The 18,179-nt window shown below is 39.2% G+C and overlaps 1 protein-coding gene across 1 annotated transcript; it reads right to left on the bottom strand.

Annotated features, from left to right (window-relative positions):
- Positions 1-3,028: 3,028 nt before the first annotated feature.
- Positions 3,029-17,961, bottom strand: ANP32E (acidic nuclear phosphoprotein 32 family member E). The gene is made up of 7 exons (XM_004435947.3): positions 17,607-17,961; positions 14,201-14,350; positions 13,587-13,709; positions 12,677-12,842; positions 11,183-11,367; positions 6,089-6,143; positions 3,029-5,415 (listed from the first exon to the last, which is right to left on the bottom strand). Exons 1-7 carry the CDS (start codon positions 17,658-17,660, stop codon positions 5,345-5,347), a joined length of 804 nt encoding a protein of 267 aa, XP_004436004.1. The 5' UTR covers positions 17,661-17,961; the 3' UTR covers positions 3,029-5,344.
- Positions 17,962-18,179: the final 218 nt, after the last annotated feature.

Here is an 18,179-nt window from a genome sequence, read left to right as displayed (position 1 = left end):
GGTTTGGCAGAACTTCTTGCCATGTGTTCCGCGAATTAAATTAGAAGCATACTCTAACGTGATTGGCGCTTTTTCCTTTTCTCCATAATTAGAGCGTCATTTCTCTGTCAAATCCTGCTGCTTTCTCCAAGACGCCCAAATCCTACTCCTACTGCTTGAGACTCCAGAGTCGCTGGAGGGCGCTGTGTTGCAAAAATAGTATCCTAGAAAAGGAAAAACTGCTTTATCTGTATCTCAGGGGTTGAGGATTGGGGAAATAAAGGTAAAAATTTAAAGAGGTAAGTGTCCCATAGGACTACAACAGATAACTTACCTCAAAAACGTACCCCACGAGATCGCTATTTCACTGTAAGCGTTTAAGTAAAATCTCCCCATCTGTTTCTTCAAGTCTTCTATCAAGAATCTGAGGTCGTGATGCTGGGATAAGATTACTTGCCCGATGTGGTTGGTTCGCCCCAGAGGAGTGTGACGGGAAACAAGGACTTAGGGAAACCAGTCTTAAGGCTGGAGTCTTGGAAGTGAGAAGGGAATGGGGTAAAAGCAAAATGGACGAGGCTGAGTTCTAGAGTTCTAATCCTTTACTTACTGACTACTATAGCCCAGGAACCTTGGCAGTGGGGAATCAAAAATAGTGCAAAAGGGGCCCGGCCCCTCGGCGTGCGCCCGCTCCGTTGCTGGCGACCCGGCTTGGGATCCCAGGCAGGCACTGACGCCCGGCTTGTCAGGCCATGCTGTGGCTGCGTCCCACATAAAGTGAAGGAAGATCCGCCTGGATGTTAGCTCAGGGCCAGTCTTCCTTAGCAAGAAGAGAAGGATTGGCATGGATGTTACCTCAGGGCTGATCTTCCTCACACACACACACACACACATACACACACACACACACACACACACAAAAAAAAATAGCGCAAAAGGATAAAATGCCAAATATGTCAAAACAATAAAAAAGAAAATTTCCCTCCACATATCCTAATATAGATAGCTTGCTAAATATAAGACCCTTCACCTGGAATTGTATTCAGAAAGATTTCACTCATTTCCTACAAATAATAAATCCTCAACACAGCAGAAATGAGTTTGTTCTTAACTCAGAATAGTCTCAGAAAACTGGAGGGCGGGAGACTTGTACTGGCTTCTCTGCCAGAGTTGCAGCGTAAGGGTAATCGCTGCTTCCTTTGCAGACGATAGTTTCGTCTGGTGCTGCTGTCATTGGTTCTTAAGAAGAATAGTTGCTTCGACTGCAGTTCTTTCCATTACACTTAGAGAGTCTTCTACCAGCCCCAGTATTTCTCAGTCACAGCTGTCTATATAAATGACACTGAGCTCCACTGAGCACACTGATGCTGGCTTCTCATTGCCAAGAGAAGAGGACTCTGGGAGAAAATACCTCCAAGTGGAGAAACCAGTAGCCTCTGTGAGCTAATTCTGGGGCTGTGGAGTGAGTCTATCCAGGAAAAGTCACAACTAAAGTGGAGGGCACAGATCATGGCCTTCATCTGCGAGATGGTGCAGTCTGAGTATTTAATAGGAGAATCAGAGAAAATAGGGAAATGTTTACAATGTCAAAATTACTTCTTGAACAGCTAGAATGGGTTGTTTTCACCAGTGTTATGTGCCTATTTGGTGGCCTGTGTCAGTATTGACCGGTAATATGGATGTGTCCATTTTATAAGTCACCAGGTCCAAATGAAGCCTTAACAAAAATTTAAATTATTTGTAAATATTTGTAAAATTGAAAAAAATCATACTTCTGTTTCTTCCTTAATCAGAATTGCTACTGTGGGATAACCCTGCTTCAGGGTCTTACTACCCAAAAAACTGGCTAGATTTGTATGAAATCAAAGTATTTTACGAGTATATAAAGTCTTTTTAAAGATTCTCCTGGAGATCAACTCATTTTGTAATTTCCATGTTGTGGTATAACCTGTTCTCCTTCACGTTAGACTAGTAACACAGGTAGCTGCCTTGGCCCAAATTACCCAAGCCAGGTTCTCACAACTTAGGCTGATTAGTACATGAAAAAGGAATGCAGTAGTAGAATGCTATTATTAAGCAACAGCTGCAAAATATCATTGCATCCAGTACTAGGAACAACAGAGGGGCCATTTTCAGCAACTGGAAGAATAAATGTCACATGTTCCAATGCCTCTTCTTTAAAATGTAGAACAAGGAATACTTAAGTGTTCTGAATCACGGTCTCACAGAATTGCTTCATTATCTAACACCTCCACCAAAAACTTTTAGCGTAGCTCTACCATTTTCTTTAACCAAGAGGGAAAAGGCTTTGAATTTTTCAAACATGTAAAAAAAAAAAAAAAAACCAAACTAATTTCAATAAACAATTCCTGTAGTTGAAATATACGTCAATATTTCCCACCTCTCAGGAAGCAGAGTTCCATAACTAAAAGACCTTTTCAATATTAAGCTGTAAAGCAATCATTAAAACATTACTTAACATTATAGTTGTGCCTTGACTTTATAAAATACATTCCAGAGTTGTCTACAAATGAAACATTTTAAAAATCACTTACCACAGGAAAACCAAAAGAACAGAAACACTGTTTGGTTCAGGTTTGATTTGCTCAAGGTAAACATGCAAGAATTATGTATGTTTGTGTTTATATTATCTAAGGATTCTGAAGATAAACATTACACAGTATATGTGGAGATTCTGGACTCATTTTAGAAAGCTATTAGTGTACAATAGGTTTATAATCACTTTAGATAACTATAGAAATAGTTACTTTAACTATAGGTAATAGTTATTACTTCAAATCAAAATATAAAAAGTAGTGGCTCGATTTGCAACTCCAAAAGGAAAATTAAGGGAATCCAGAATTTTTTCTGCTTCTTGGAAAAAAAGTTAATAAGGCAGAAGATGAGTTAAACTATTATATTGTAATGCCTCATGTCACATCCAAGTGTTTGAACGAATTAACTTTCAAGCTGTTTCTCAGTTTTTAAAAAGACCTTCAAAGCCCCCAGTGGTGCTATTTAAAAAGTCAATGTCACACACTGAAACTAATCATTAACAACAAATATTCGATTTATTTGAAGCAATTCGGTTTCAAAAACTTTAAGTTACAGCAGTCACAGAAAAAACAGGGAACAGTCAGAAACAATAAAAGAATAATCAAGAGTACTGCATTTCTTTGCTTGTAACACTGTCATGGCTTTATTCAAAACACAGTTGCACAAAAGTATTAACTTCAAAGTTTTTTAAGGAGAGTTTTGAGGAATTTAACACACTATATACATACTGCCATACAAAGAGCATTAAAATAGGACCAAAAACTTCTACAAAATATAAAACCCACCCTTACTTATTTGCATGAAAATACCACCCACAAAGCTAAATAAGTTCTTAAAAAGTTATTTGGAGGCTCTAAGTGTTGTTTTCAAACCAAAGAACTCTAATTTTGATTGCACAATAAGATGATTGATAAGAAAATCAATATATAGATTTAATTTTAAAAATAAGTATTTTATAATCTGGCGATGAGAATTCATCGATGAGATTTCTATGCGATGAGAATTCTTAGGGACTAAAAAAGGGCATTTCAACTGTTAAAATGGAGTAAAATGTTAGCCTTTTTGAGATTCCAATCCCCCACTAAACTTATCCCAAGAGTTTTATTTCAGTCAGTTGTGCAACTTTTTTAGTTTATCCACAAATAACTTCATAAATTTTTACTTTAAAACCCCAAGTCATACATTCTAAACTAAAAAAGAAGCAGTACTATACTCAGTAATTTAAATGTGTCCCAGTATGGAAGTGTAACTCCAATTAATTTGCTGATAGTAACTTTAAAAAAAACTTACAAATATTCAAAATGAAGGGGAAAAAATTTTTAGATAGCTTAAATTTGAGATTAAAAAAGGAATTGCCTTGAACATGGAGCCTCCACAACAAAAAAGGAGATGTACTTGTCCACTCGTAATATATTTAGGAGCCATATAAGGAAACACTCGCACTTATCCCAAATATTTTTCTATTTTTAATGGACATCCACTTGAAAACAAATCTTAATTTTAATATTGATTTAGTTTCAAATGTTTTTCCAACTGCCCTGTATATTACAATTAAATGTTATATCTGGTAATACTTTAAAACTCTAGGAAGAATAATTAAAGGTTCTACTCAGAAAAATTAGAAATACTTTGCAGAGTGGTATTTAAATCATTTGGGAAGTCAACTTAAAAATTTGACTTGAATGTCTCATTAATTGTCAACAGACAGTTGTTCTGACTTTTGAGGAACACTAATGCTGCTTCTGAAAGCCTCCTCTGCTTCTTTTCTTTCTTCATCCTACTAATGCAGTCTGTACATCTTGTCAACCAAGAAAGATTTACAATAAGCCGTCTGTTGCATAAAACTATTGATAATAATATTCGTATCTCAGAAAATAGTCAATTTCTTCCACTTAGCTTGTTTAAAACTGAGACACATCTGAAAAGGTGGTTGAGGTACCACTGAAGGTATTCCTGGGTATCCGTAAGTTTCACAACTTTTTTTTGAGATAGAGGGAAGGGAGTGAAAAAAGAAAAGAAGGCGATTATAAAGAAATTGCCGAGAGGAAAACAAAGAATGCACACTTACAAACAAAACAAAATAAACAACCGTTAGCATGTCATGATCTTCAGCTTGAAGGAAAAAGGGCTCACCTGCATGTCTCTGAACTTAGTGTAAGCAACTTTTCCTTCAAAAATCAAATCTTAATCACCTGGCTTAAAAGGTTTTTAAAAGAAGGCTCCACCAAAGCCATGAACTATATTACTGAATAGAACCTTTACTATTCTACTCCTACTTTCCAATTTACTCATGTGACAAAAAGCACCCAAATACCCTTAGCCAAAAAACAAAAGTCATTGCCTTCAAACTAAAGATCTCTGAGTCACCTCTAAAAAAATAACCAACTTATCATTCAAGAGAATATTTTCATTTCATATTCCAGCCAACTGTGATTTCAGTTAATTTATAAATAACTTTAAAACCTTAGAATGAAATGCACCATACTATGCCTGTGCAAAAGTGATCATGTTTTAATTATGGGCTAAAAATGACTAATACAGTGAGCTTGAATTAGAAAAATTAAGATTCTAAATAAATTGCTAGGGAATTTCACAATAGGGTCAATGAAAATTTTTCTCTACATACAATATGATCATTAACAGACTAGTAAATCTTATTTGGAATGATAAGGCAAAAATAGTAAAACCACACTTTTCCTATAAAAAGTTACACGTTATCTTCTGTAAGGATAGCTATCGTACATGAAGAAACAAAGATGTGATCACTCTATTGCACACCCAGGAACATCAGGGAATCTGGTCTTAGAATGATCTAGTCATCTTCCTCCTCTCCATCATCTTCAGCATCTCGTTTCCTCTTTTCCCCTCGAAGACCTTCTTCTTCTGAAAGAAGAGTGAAAGGAAAATTATAAAATACTTAATTTTAATGAATGAATAAATTTAAGTTACAAGGTTTTGAAACTACCTTAGTGAAAAGTTAACAGCGTAAGAAAATTATAGGTTAAGTTTCCTCTCCGAATTTCTTTCAATTTCAGTGTATTGAACAGACTTAGCAGACTTAGACTTAAAAATCCATAAATAATGACAGCTTGCTATGCACCCTTGTGGCCAAATCATGAAGTACAGATCAAGAAACAAGGCTTGATATTAATGGAATTATTAGTGAATTTTTAAATTTATTTTGAAAGACCTAAGTAAAGAGTACCAGAGAGCAAATCTAAAAAGGACATTATCTGGAGTTCAGCTGTTCTTCTCTTATAGATAAGGCTTTACCCTCTCCAAAATAAAAGACTCTAAAAAATAATAAACTGAGCTCAAGGTTCCATTATCTCTTCATTCTTGTTTTGAAAATAAATGTTATATGCCGTTTTTTTCAATAGAATTTATGAATTCCTTGAGAAAATTACTCTTTAAAAAAGGTTTTGTACCTTTCAAGGCATTCTATATGTTACAAAATCAGAGATCAGTAATAATTTGAATTATAGATTCATTCTTTAAAGTCCATGAATAACAGCTGTTAACTTTAAGGATTTTTTTTATGGCTAACATAACTTACCCTCTTCTTCTTCTTCTTCCCCTTCTTCAACATAGTCATCGTCATCTTCTTCATCCTTGAAATTCAAATATTCAGTTTGAGAATAAATAAGCCATGACATAGATTTTTCACTGTTTAATAAAAATACATTCCAACATGAGCAGAAAAACTACCGTTATTCTGTGTTATGACAACCTCTGCCTAAAGTATATAGGTCCTTTTTAAAAACCCAACTAAATCTAGTTTCTTTCTGAAAATAAATTATGTTTTAGATCAGCACTGTTCAAAACAACTTTCTGCAACAATGGAAATGTTCTATATCTGTACTGTCCAATACAGTAATCACTAGCCATACGTGGCTACTGAGCATTTGAAATGTGACCAGTGCAAATGAGAAACTGGACTTTTCATTTTATTTAATTTTAACTAATTTAAATAGCCAAATGTACCCAGTGGCTACTATAATGGACAGAGTAACTTTTGACTATTTCCAAGATGGAGTCTTCTACGGCCAGTCCCGTGGCTTAGCGGTTAAGTGCAAACACTCCGCTGCTGGCGGCCCGGGGTTCGGATCCCGGGCGCGCACCGACGCACCACTTCTCTGGCCATGCTGAGGCCACGTTCCACATACAGCAACTAGAAGGATGTGCAACTGTGACATATAACTATCTACTGGGCTTTGGGGGAAAAATAAATAAATAAAATTATGAAAACACTCTTCTTAAAAAAAAAAAAAAAAGATGGAGTCTTCTATTTTATAGACTAAGGAAGGAATTACCTGAATCCTAGTCCCAACACAGTTATATGTGTGAATAAGTCAATTGCTCTGGACCTCAGTTTTCCAATCAATAAAAGCAAGTATTCATCTAGAAAGATCTGTAAGTTCCTTCTACATCTAAAAATCTATACACCAAAACAGCAAATATCAATAAAAATCACAATAAAACCTGATTCACAACTTTTGTGGAATGAGTTGTTCTGGATAGCTAAGATTTAAGCATAATGTTGAAATATCATAACCATTTTTTTTACTTTAGCCAACTGGGATATAAATCTCTAAAGTGTACTGCATACTCTTCTACCATTTTATGCTAAACCTAACAAACCTTTTTTGTGAATTATCATAGTCACCATTTTTATCGTGAACATTATACTAATTAGTATATGCCAATTCCCTTGGAGCCTATTAATATCGGTAGGATGGTTTTCTCCTTTTTAAAATGACCCTGGCCTCTACTTTGAGTTAGTATCTTTTCCTAGTTTTTATGCCTTCTCTTTTGCAGTCAGTTACTATTTCAATTTTAATCTGCCATGGATTTAGAAAATAGATCAACAAGCTTATCAGAGGATTGAATATAAAAGAGAAAATTGGTTTAGAATAACAACTTGAACACTTCCCTACAAAGAAAATGTCTTTTGTCACTTATATTTTGGCTACTCAGAGGCCTGTTACAATTACTGCCTTGTTCTTGGCTATGTTCCAAATGGTTGAGTTCTACTATAGGATTGAAAAAATGGAACCAATCTCAGGTCTTCCTTCCAACCCCACAAAAGTTTACTGCTCCTTAAAAATACTTTAATTGGCAGATGTCAAGAACTGCTGGGTAGTTAGGGAAAACTTGGACAACCCACCTTTTTTACAGTATCCACAGTCCCATTTGTGTCTAGAAATACTAAACGGAACCTAATATTCCAGCATTTAGCTAGAAGCTCCTGAGAGACCAAGCTGCATGACACTTACATCAGAAATCATTCTTACACAGTCAATTCAAACACCTAAAGCATTCCATACCAGAACACCACCAAGCTACAAAGAGCAGAAGGAACAGATGGGATAGCAAATAGTACAAAAAGGAACCACACTAAAAATCAAGAGAACCTGGCAGCCTTAAACTAAAGAAAAGAAAAGAAAGGAAGAGAAGAGGGGCACAGGAGAGAGGGGAAAGGAAAGAGGAGGAGAATAGGGCAGAAGGAAGAAGCAAGAGAAGAGACGTTTTAAACATCTTAAATCTGCAAGGAATGATAAATGAGGATATTTAAATATTTATAATTTTTTAAGAAACACTTGTGATACTAATCACATTCATTCCTTGATAATTTAGAAAAGCCCATGTCAAAAAAGCTAATTACTTCTCTGGATGTTGTTTTAAACAAAATATGATTAGATTAATCAATTTGTGTTTTTAAGGCTTTTTTTTTTTTTTTGAAATATCATCTATTAGATCACCAGAGACTTGCTCTGTAAAGACTATGGTCCTTTCCTAATTAGGGAAATTAAATGTTTCCTCATTTGCACTATTAATAGTACAAGGACACCACAATTCTAAAGTCCCCATCCCCATTTTTAATGAAATATATTACACATACATAAAGGCCTTTATACATATTAATTCCTCACCTCTGAAGAGCAGCTGAAATAGAACAAGACTCAAACAAAAAAAAGCTAATCAAATACCATTTCTATTTCCTTTTAATTTCTTTTTAAATCTCAATAGTCTCTTAAGCCTCTCCTGGCTTTTAGCATCTGAAAACAAGACTTCATTTTAAACATCCAAATTATCTCACCGTGATCGAAAGGTTCTTCTGGTCCTTGCTACCCAGGTACTACACTGACTTAACATTGCATGTATCATCTTTGAGATTTCTGCTCCATACTTGACCATGTAATTTTTAGTTAATATTTCCCAATATTCAATGGAATGATAAACATAAACACTTGCAGTTAGCTTAAGGTCATTTTTAAATTACTTAATACTATTTAGACTTAAAGAGGAATTATTGGCAGAGAAAATAAAAAGCCAAATGCAAAATAACATGAGTCTATTATTTTACTAAATAAATTAGTAATAACTTAGGGGGAAAATATTCAAGCTGTAGGCTGATGTAAACTGAACACATTGCCTTTCTCTATGAATACTTAAAATACGTAAAGTTCTATTCTTCATTATTGTATAGCTCCTAACTCACTAAGGCCCCTAACAAGTTGAAGTCCTATTTTTTCCACAGTAGTTCCATATTTAAAATGGCATCAGAAGAAAATTATCATTAACCAGTGATATTGTTTATCTAACCAATGTAAAAGAGAACAAATGAGAATCCTAACAATTTCTAGTCTAAATATGAAATGTTATTTTTAATAATGCAAAATTATTTTAAATTATGAATTATGAAAACAAAACTCAAGAATTTAACATTAGGAGAAAATAACTTATCTAATCTCCCAGGGTCTAAAGATCATTTGTTCAAGTCAACTGACATCTCCCATGAGCCTATTATGTCCCAGTCAATGTACCAGATGATGAGATACAAAGATGAATGGCCCTCCCCTTAAGGAGCTCACCAACCAGAAGAAAGTGGCCAAGTAAACAAGTTTTTGCAAAAGTGTCTACAGGCAACAGAAGCCTAATCAAGGTGCAAAGGTAACAGAGGAAGGAGTGATTGTCTACGGAAAATTACAGAAAGCTTCAATAACAAGGCAACTCCAGAACTGAGGGGTTTTTTTTTGGTGAGGAAGATCAGCCCTGAGCTAACATCTGTTGCCAACTCTCCTCTTTTTCCTGAGGAATATTAGCCCTGAGCTAACATCTGTGCCCATCTTCCTCTATTTTGTATATGGGATGCCAGGCAGCATGGCCCTATGTGCGGGGTGTAGGTCCACCCCTGGGATCACGAACTGCCAACCCCGGGCCACCCAAGCGGAGCAGGTAAACTTAACCACTACACCACCAGGCCGGCCCCCAGAGTTGAGTTTTTTTTTGTTTTTTTGTTTTTTTTTTAATTTATTTTTTCCCCCAAAGCCCCAGCAGATAGTTGTATGTCATAGCTGCACATCCTTCTAGTTGCTGTATGTGGGACACGGCCTCAGCATGGCCAGAGAAGCGGTGCGTCAGTGCGCCCCGGGGTTCCGAACCCGGGCCGCCAGCTGCAGAGCGCACGCAATTAACCGCTAAGCCACGGGGCCGGCCCCAGAGTTGAGTTTTTAAAGAGTTCATGAGGCATGATTTGGGTGGTGGTTACACAAGTGTATATATATGTAAAATTTCACGGACTTGTACATAAAATCAGTGCATTTCACATGCTTTACTCTATTAATATTCACCTCAGAGAAAAGAAAATAAATTTCATCAGAGGGCATGGGTAGAAAGTCATTTCAAATAGAGTAAACAAGGTATACACAGACAGGCAAGAAACAGCTTCGTCTGACGATTTAATTTGGTAGTGAGGGAGATGAAGCTAGAAAACGAAGCAGGGGCTGGACGATGACAGGCCTTGTATGTCTTTGTAGCAACAGAGAAACATTCAAGGGTTTCTAGCAGGCTAGTGGTATGATCGTATTTGCACTCAGACTATGCAGAGAAGCACCGTGGAGGATACATCTAAGCGGTGACGCTGTATTCAGAGAGACCATTTAGAAAGATAATACAAAAGCATAAGCAAGAAATTATCAGGAGAAAGGAAAGTTTTCTTGAGTGCTTACAATGTGCCAGCAACTAGATACTTTACATATATTATCTTGTTAAATCCTTAAAACAAGCCTATGAGGTTGGAATAATCTGTTTTGTTTTTCTTTTTTTTTTTTTGTGAGGAAGATCAGCCCTGAGCTAACATCCGATGCCGATCCTCCTCTTTTCTGCTGAGGAAGATTGGCCCTGAGCTAACATCCGTGCCCATCTTCCTCTACTTTATATGAGACGCTGCCACAGCATGGCGTTACAAGCGGTGCATCGGGTGCGCGCCCAGGATCCTAACCGCAAACCCAGGCCGCTGAAGCGGAGCGCGTGCACTTAACCACCTGCACCACCCGGCTGGCCCCGGTATAATCTGTTTTATAAATGCAGAAACTGGGGCTCAGAAACATTTGTAAAATGTTTCCACCATATCATGCTACTGAGAGCAGAATGGATTTGAAAGATATCTGGGAGGTAAAATCAATAGGTGTTTATGATTATCTGGATATAGTATGAACTGGGGGGCAGTGGGAAAAAAGGCAGACAGACATATGCACACCCACAAGTGACAAACAACTCTCAGATATCTACACAACTTACTTTTTATTGTACTTAGCCCTCTGCCTAAATAATTAATTTTCAGTGCACATAAGAAGTGTCCATTCACCTGAATTTCTTCTTTCATTAAGTAGGAGAGGCCCACTTCCTCTTCACCCTCTCCCAATTCTGAGCCTCCTTCATCTTCATCCTCATCTTCATCCTCCTCTTCTTCTTCCTCCTCTTCCTCATATCCTTCAGGTGGACCAGCTTCAGCTTCATCTTCATCTTCATCTTCATCATCTTCATCTCCATCTTTAAAAATATTTTAAAAGATGAGCAAATGGCTGGGTAAATGGTTCTTGCTAGTACGTTGATCCTTTTACCCTTGACCCAATCACTTCACTCTTAAGTCAATGGGTGGAAAGTATCTCAGGGTGATTTTTTTTAAGATTTCCCTTTTACAACAAGCATATTTACTACTTGAGAAATATGGTTTATAAATACTGAAATGTTTCCAGCATATAGCTTTTCATCAAAACATTACATGTACTAAAGTTTGTTTTACTTTGTGGACACTTCAAAATCTGCTTGTCCATCATTCTATCATTTTATAACATTTTTTATCCATCAAAGTTTTTTTATAATGAAAAATTTTTCAACTAGTAACAGTGTCTCATTACTAACAACAGCTATTCCATCATGTGATCTGTTAGTCACCCATTTATCCAAAAATGTATATTCACTATCTAATTCTAGAACATTTCCATCACCCCTACCCCAAAAAGCCCATATCCATTGGCAGTCACTCACCATTCTCCTCTCCCCCAGCCCTGGCAACCACTAATCTACTTTCTGTCTCCATGAATTTGCCTAGTCTGGACTTTTCATACAAATGGAGTCATATAATATGTGGCCTTTTGTGTCTGGCTTCTTTCACTTAATAGAATGTTTTCAAGGTTCACTCATGTTGTAGCATGTATCAGTATTTCATTCATTTTCATGGCTGAATAATATTCCATTGTATGGACACATCACATTTCTTTATCCATTCATCAGTTTAGGTGGACACTTGGGTTGTTTCTACTTTGTGTCTATTATGGATAATACCATGATGAATGTTTCTTTTCTTTAAAAAAAAAACTACTATTTTAAAAGTTAACACTTTTACTGGATGGTGGTTACATGGAGATTGGTATTATAATAGTCATTAAATTCCCCAAAGTTATCAGAAATCTGAAAGAAAAAATACAGGACTAGGGCTGAGGGTTTTAAATTTCTCTTGTTTTACTATACATCATTTTTTTTCTACACCTAAATATCCAGGCCCAATCTAATTTGATTGGCTAGAGTGGAGGCTATAATTGTGATGCATTTATAAGTATTAAGAATGATTACCCTCGGGCCGGCCCTGTGGCTTAGCAGTTAAGTGTGCGTGCTCCGCTACTGGCGGCCCAGGTTCGGATCCCGGGCGCGCACCGACGCACCGCTTGTCCAGCCATGCTGAGGCTGCGTCCCACATACAGCAACTAGAAGGATGTGCAGCTATGACATACAACTATCTACTGGGGCTTTGGGGGAAAAATAAATTTAAAAAATTAAAAAAAAAAAAAAGAATGATTACCCTCATCATCCTCCTCTTCTGAGTCTGGTGCTTCATTATCCTCCTGATCAAATCCATCTAAGTATGTGATTTGCTGCAGCAGTTCAAAAATACTTTCTCTATAATCTTCCAGGTTTGTGATCTCACAGTTAAACAAGTCAAGACTTTTCAAATTTTTAAGATTTTGCTGGAAAACAAGTTAAAATTTATATTCAAGATTTACAATATCATGTTATTTCTTTTTAATTCATGAACCAGAAAATATACACTTGAAATCAAGAGAGTGATTTTTGAATTTTTAGAATTTTATAATGAAGGGTTATTATATAAGCACAGCCGATTCTCTTAATGAGGCCCTGGCATGTAAACTCCATGAGAGTAGGAACTTTGTTTTGTTCACTGCTGTATCTGCTGCACCTGGCTTCGTGCCTTACTCATACCGGGCACTCGATATATTTTGTTAAGCAAATCTGTGCACAAATAGGCAACAACAATAACATGGTTAGTTTAAAGCCACAGTCAAGCTTATTTTCAACCTCCTCCCAAGCTTTTTTAAAAATCAGAGCAACAATATTCAGAGTTTCACTTCATCTCCTTTTCCTTCCCTCATACCAAGAAACAAAGGAGCAAATAATGACATAACTCAAAATATAATCAAGAAACAAGGAAAAGGAATAGGATTTAAGAAAATACTCGAAATTTTTAAACCAGGTATTCAACTCTTAAAGTTGATAATAAATTTCTCACTGATTTAAAAATTTATCTGCATGTTTTACTCCAAAGGAAAAGAAAGCGATAATCATTTAGATCAAAACATAAGAAATTCAAAAGTTTCAGAAGAATTAAATAGAAATCAATAAGATAAAACACAAGCAAATCTCAGAAAACTCAACCAAAGAAAGCAAGTCCAGAGACAAACCTTTCCACTTACCAGAGCTTCTACTGTACTGAGATCTTTAATTTTGTTTCCACTCAGATTGAGGTAGGTAAGATTTGGACATTTCTCTGCCAGGACTTCCAAGCCTCCAGAAATTATATTGTCACTAAGTTCCAACTATATATTCAACATGGGGAGAAAACAAAGAATGGTGTAGACTTAGGACAGATTAAAGATTTTTTAAATATATCAATCTGAAGAAGAAAACCAATTGTTATTCTCCCTGGCTTCAAGAGACTGTCACAAGTCATTAATTTCCAAATTCCCACCTACAACTGCCAAATAAAATATTAGAACCCCTATATAATGGGCTCCTAACCCAGGTTTGGTTCCAGTTGTGTAACAGCTGAATTTTATGTTTCAGAGAAAAACATTTGGTATATGTTAAATCTAAATTCATGTCATAAAGCGATTTCATTATTAAATTTAAATTTCTAAAAGAAATATTAGAGCTGATTCCAAAAATCCTACATAAGCCTTTCTCTTACCTCTGGAAACTTAGAACTTTCTAATTAAAAGAAAGAATGGTCGTTTCATTTAGCCAAGAATTAGACATAATAGCCCTTGGCATAGAAATCATGATGCTTTCACACCTAATGCCAACTTACCTTTCGAAGTTTATTTAAGCTGGGCAGCCGGGCCAGTGAACTTAGTTCCACATTTGCCATACTCAGAAACTCTAGTTTTTTAAAAGCATCATTCAGGCCCTCAATCTCCCCATTGACACACAGGCAATTATCAAGGACTAACTCTGTCACCTGTAAGAGAGAACGTGAATGATTCTTTAGTTTGCAATCTGTTTAGCAAAAGACCTGGGTCCTGACACTCTGGAAATGTGAACATTAAAACCAGCAGGGCCGCGGGTGCGCATCGAGGCACCACTTCTCCGTCCATCCTGAGGCCGAGTCCCACATACAGCAACTAGAAGGATGTGCAGCTATGACATACAACTATCTACTGGGGCTTTGGGGGGAAAAAATTAAATAAATAAAATCTTTAAAAAAAAAAAAAAAAAAAACCAGCAGGGCCGGCCCCGTGGCTTAGCGGTTAAGTGAGCGCGCTCCGCTGCTGGCGGCCCGGGTTTGGATCCTGGGCGCGCACCGACGCACCGCTTCTCCGGCCATGCTGAGGCTGCGTCCCACATACAGCAACTAGAAGGATGTGCAGCTATGACATACAACTATCTACTGGGGCTTTGGGGGGAAAAAATAAATAAAAAATCTTTAAAAAAAAAAAAAAGTTTTAAAACCAGCAAGCCCCTTACACAGATCCTTTTCATTCTCCCCCAAAACTGAAACACAGTCTAAAGTCATCATTATAAAGTTAACCTTTTAAATTTAAACTTGGACTAAGAAGTTCAATGCCTGCTTCAAATCACTGTCACATAAAAAATAAAACTTTGAAAAAGGTCCCATGTGAAACTTGTTTCTGACCATGATAAGAAGGATTCTCAACATCAGGGCATATATTTATGCAGTGAGGGGATACCCAGGCTACTGGGAAAGGATTCAAGCGAGCTGCCCAAAACAGCAGGGAGACGAAAGGAAATTGTTTTATTCACTTTTTCAGTTTCAACGCCCTTATCTTTGGTTGATAAATGCCACCATAACTCAAAAATACCTTGTTATCCTTCATGAAGAAATGTTAGAAAGCTCCTTCTGAGACAGTCCAGCTTTCGAATGTTATTTGTTCTAATATCGAGGCCAAACAATATCACCCAGAACAATACATCCTTGACAAAATGTTATTTCTCCCTGCCACTCTGGTAGCATTTTGGTGACTTCTCCCCATTCTTGGGAAGGGGGAGATGGATCCTCTATTAGGTCAGAGTTGTAGAACCAAAGTTTCTGGTGTGGGCGTAAATGGACTTAATCTTAAGGAGGAGACAGGAGACTCTGGCTCTCCTTTCCCAATGCAAAAATATGTTTGAGGTATTCTGAGGGCTAAAAATTAGCATCAAGGGATGCCACCTTCTCTATTTGAATATGACTTGGACATAATTATTTCAGTAAGCAGAGAAGGCATCATGCTCTCCTGTTTAGAGATGAGGCAGCAAAGGCCCAGAGGGTAAGGATGACTTGCCTAGGACCGCATACTTATTATGTGGCACAGCCCTGCCTCCACTCCAAGTCTTCTGACTCCTACTTGAGCTGAATGGAGGAGAGAGGGCCACTAGATTTGGTGTCAGAAAACCAGTTCTTCCTAAATAACTTCATTGCCCTGAGACTCCGTTTGCTAATTTGGATTCTAGAACAATACAATACAATCCACCTCACAAGTCTGTCCGAAAGAGAAAAGTAAATAACAAACAAGAAAAGTGCTTTGTAAACTGTAAAGAGCTATATAGATATGAGAGACCGTTATTACACCACAGGAGAGGAAGGAGAGGCTGCAAAAAGGCAACATCCGGCACTCCCCAAAACTGGCAAGGAAATTACTACGGATAGGGTAGGTAAAAGAATGGGGGAAGGCGGGGGAGACACAAATCCGCTTTTCCAACCCAAAACATAAAAAAGCATTCTAAATGTGTGCTCCTGAGAGGCAGCTTTTTAAGTTTGATTTGTTTTTTTCCTGAAGCCCCTAAAGAGAAGGCCGTAGAAAACTTCAAGTTCTCTCTGGGATGACAGCAGCGGCTGTTTCCTCCTCCCTGCCCCCTGCCAATTTCAGGAAAACAGACTTTTTTTGAAAAGTACGTAAAGATCTTGGGTTCCCAGTTTGCACGCCGCCGCAGCCCACCGGACAGACCCCACTCGTCCCCAATGCTGGTATGCACAGGCACCACCGCCACCCTTGTTGAAAAAAACTTATATCCCTGTCATTCCAATTCTAAGGTTTATTTCAGAGGCCGCAATTAGTAAGACTCTTGACGCTTTCCTCTGCTTCCAGAAGTGCAAGGTTCCTTGCTGGCCATGGGCCCCGCTCTCTCGACCTTACGCTCCGACCGACGGGAAACCCCACGCGGGGCGGAGACTCCCCAGGGAAAAAGGGGTCGCCTCCCAGCCCGTGTTCCCTTAGCGCCCCCACCCGCGGCGGGGATGGCTGGGGGAAGCTGAGGAGGCGCCCTCGAAAAGGAGGCGGAAACGCCTTCCGCCCGACCCCTGAAAAGTTGACCGCGACCCCGCCTCACGTGGCCCCTCCCAACCCCGTCTCTTTAACTAAGGCGACAGCAGCGAGAGCGCATCATTTCGTTTCGCCGAACCCATCTTTAAAGCGCAGAACTACTACGACCCATTTGTTGAGTTTTGTGAAACCGTCTCCCGGGACCAAATTCGGAGTTGCAGCCACCACGACACGACACGCCGAATTTCATTATACCGCGGGGGACGAAAGGGATTGCGCCTCGCGTCCCCTCCCCACCTCTGGTCACTGCGACGAGTCCCAAAACTTCCCCACGGCCGGAGAACCGGCCGCTGACCCAGATTCCGCCTGGCGGCGGTCGGCGCGCGCCGCTTCCCGGGGGAGTGGGCGCAGCCGGCAGCGGGCGGTCCGCGGACTCCGCGAGCGACCCCAGCCCGCGCCGGGCGCGACGTCGTCGGACGCCCAAGGGCCTCGAGGCCGGGGGCACCCCCCCGCCTAAATAAAAGAGTTGGCAGCACTGCAGAAAAGTTGGACTAACTTCTCAGGCAACGATGGCTGCGGCAGGGGCGAGCGGGACTGGGGGGTCGCGCCCACGCCGCTGGCCCCCAGGAGGAGGAACATGGGGGGCGCAGCGGCGGAGCGGGCCCCAACACCCCAATTCCCGCCCCCACGAGGCCAGGACGCCTGACTCAAAGAGAGACGAAAAGGGCTAAGCCCCCATGCACACACAAAACGCCCGTAGAAACTTAAACCCTTCGCCATTTTAAGTAAAAGATTTTAATGATTTAAAACTTGAAATTAAATATTTCCCCCCAACCCTAATCCCAAGTGAGTCTTAATTCATTACCCCTCCCCACACACCCACCGGGACCCCCAGAAACCCGATCCTCCCAATACGGGGCTAGTGGAGAAGGGGAGGGGGCTGAGTCATCTCACCTCCTCCGGGGCTCGGTTCCTTAACTCCAGGTTAATCCTCTTCTTCATCTCCATGTCCTCCTCCTGCTCTTCTGCTACTACTCTCCTCCTTTACCCTTTCCTGCCTTTCCCACTACCCCCAACCCTAAAATTTTAAAAGATTTGGAAATGAATGAAAAGAAACGCAAATATAAACGCCCACCACCACCAGATAGGTGTGGGGGAGAAAAAAGAGAATATCAAATGGAGTCCAAGGAGTTGGGACTCTTAACTCAGCTGCCCCCACCTCCTTGTCCACACACTCGCGCGCGCACTCACACGCGCGCGCGCATACACACACACACACACACACACACACACAGACACCCGCAGTTCCTTCCCCTTCAATGGCTGCTCAGAGACTGAGCCTCCATGACACGGCACCGCCAACCCCCTGGCCTACACTCCACCCACCTCCCGAATGTATTGGTTAATGCTTCAGCATCACACTCTTCCATTGGACTGCATAAAAGTCTATCCGTCCTCAGGGCGGACCTGAACCAAAAACACTGTGTCTATTGGCTACGACCAAGCGCGCAGTTAACTCCGATAGGT

Source organism: Ceratotherium simum, chromosome 2 (assembly GCF_057802395.1).
Source record: "Ceratotherium simum simum isolate JZ-2026a chromosome 2, ASM5780239v1, whole genome shotgun sequence".
Lineage (NCBI taxonomy): Eukaryota > Metazoa > Chordata > Mammalia > Perissodactyla > Rhinocerotidae > Ceratotherium > Ceratotherium simum.
This window is presented reverse-complemented; position numbering and strand designations above follow the sequence as displayed.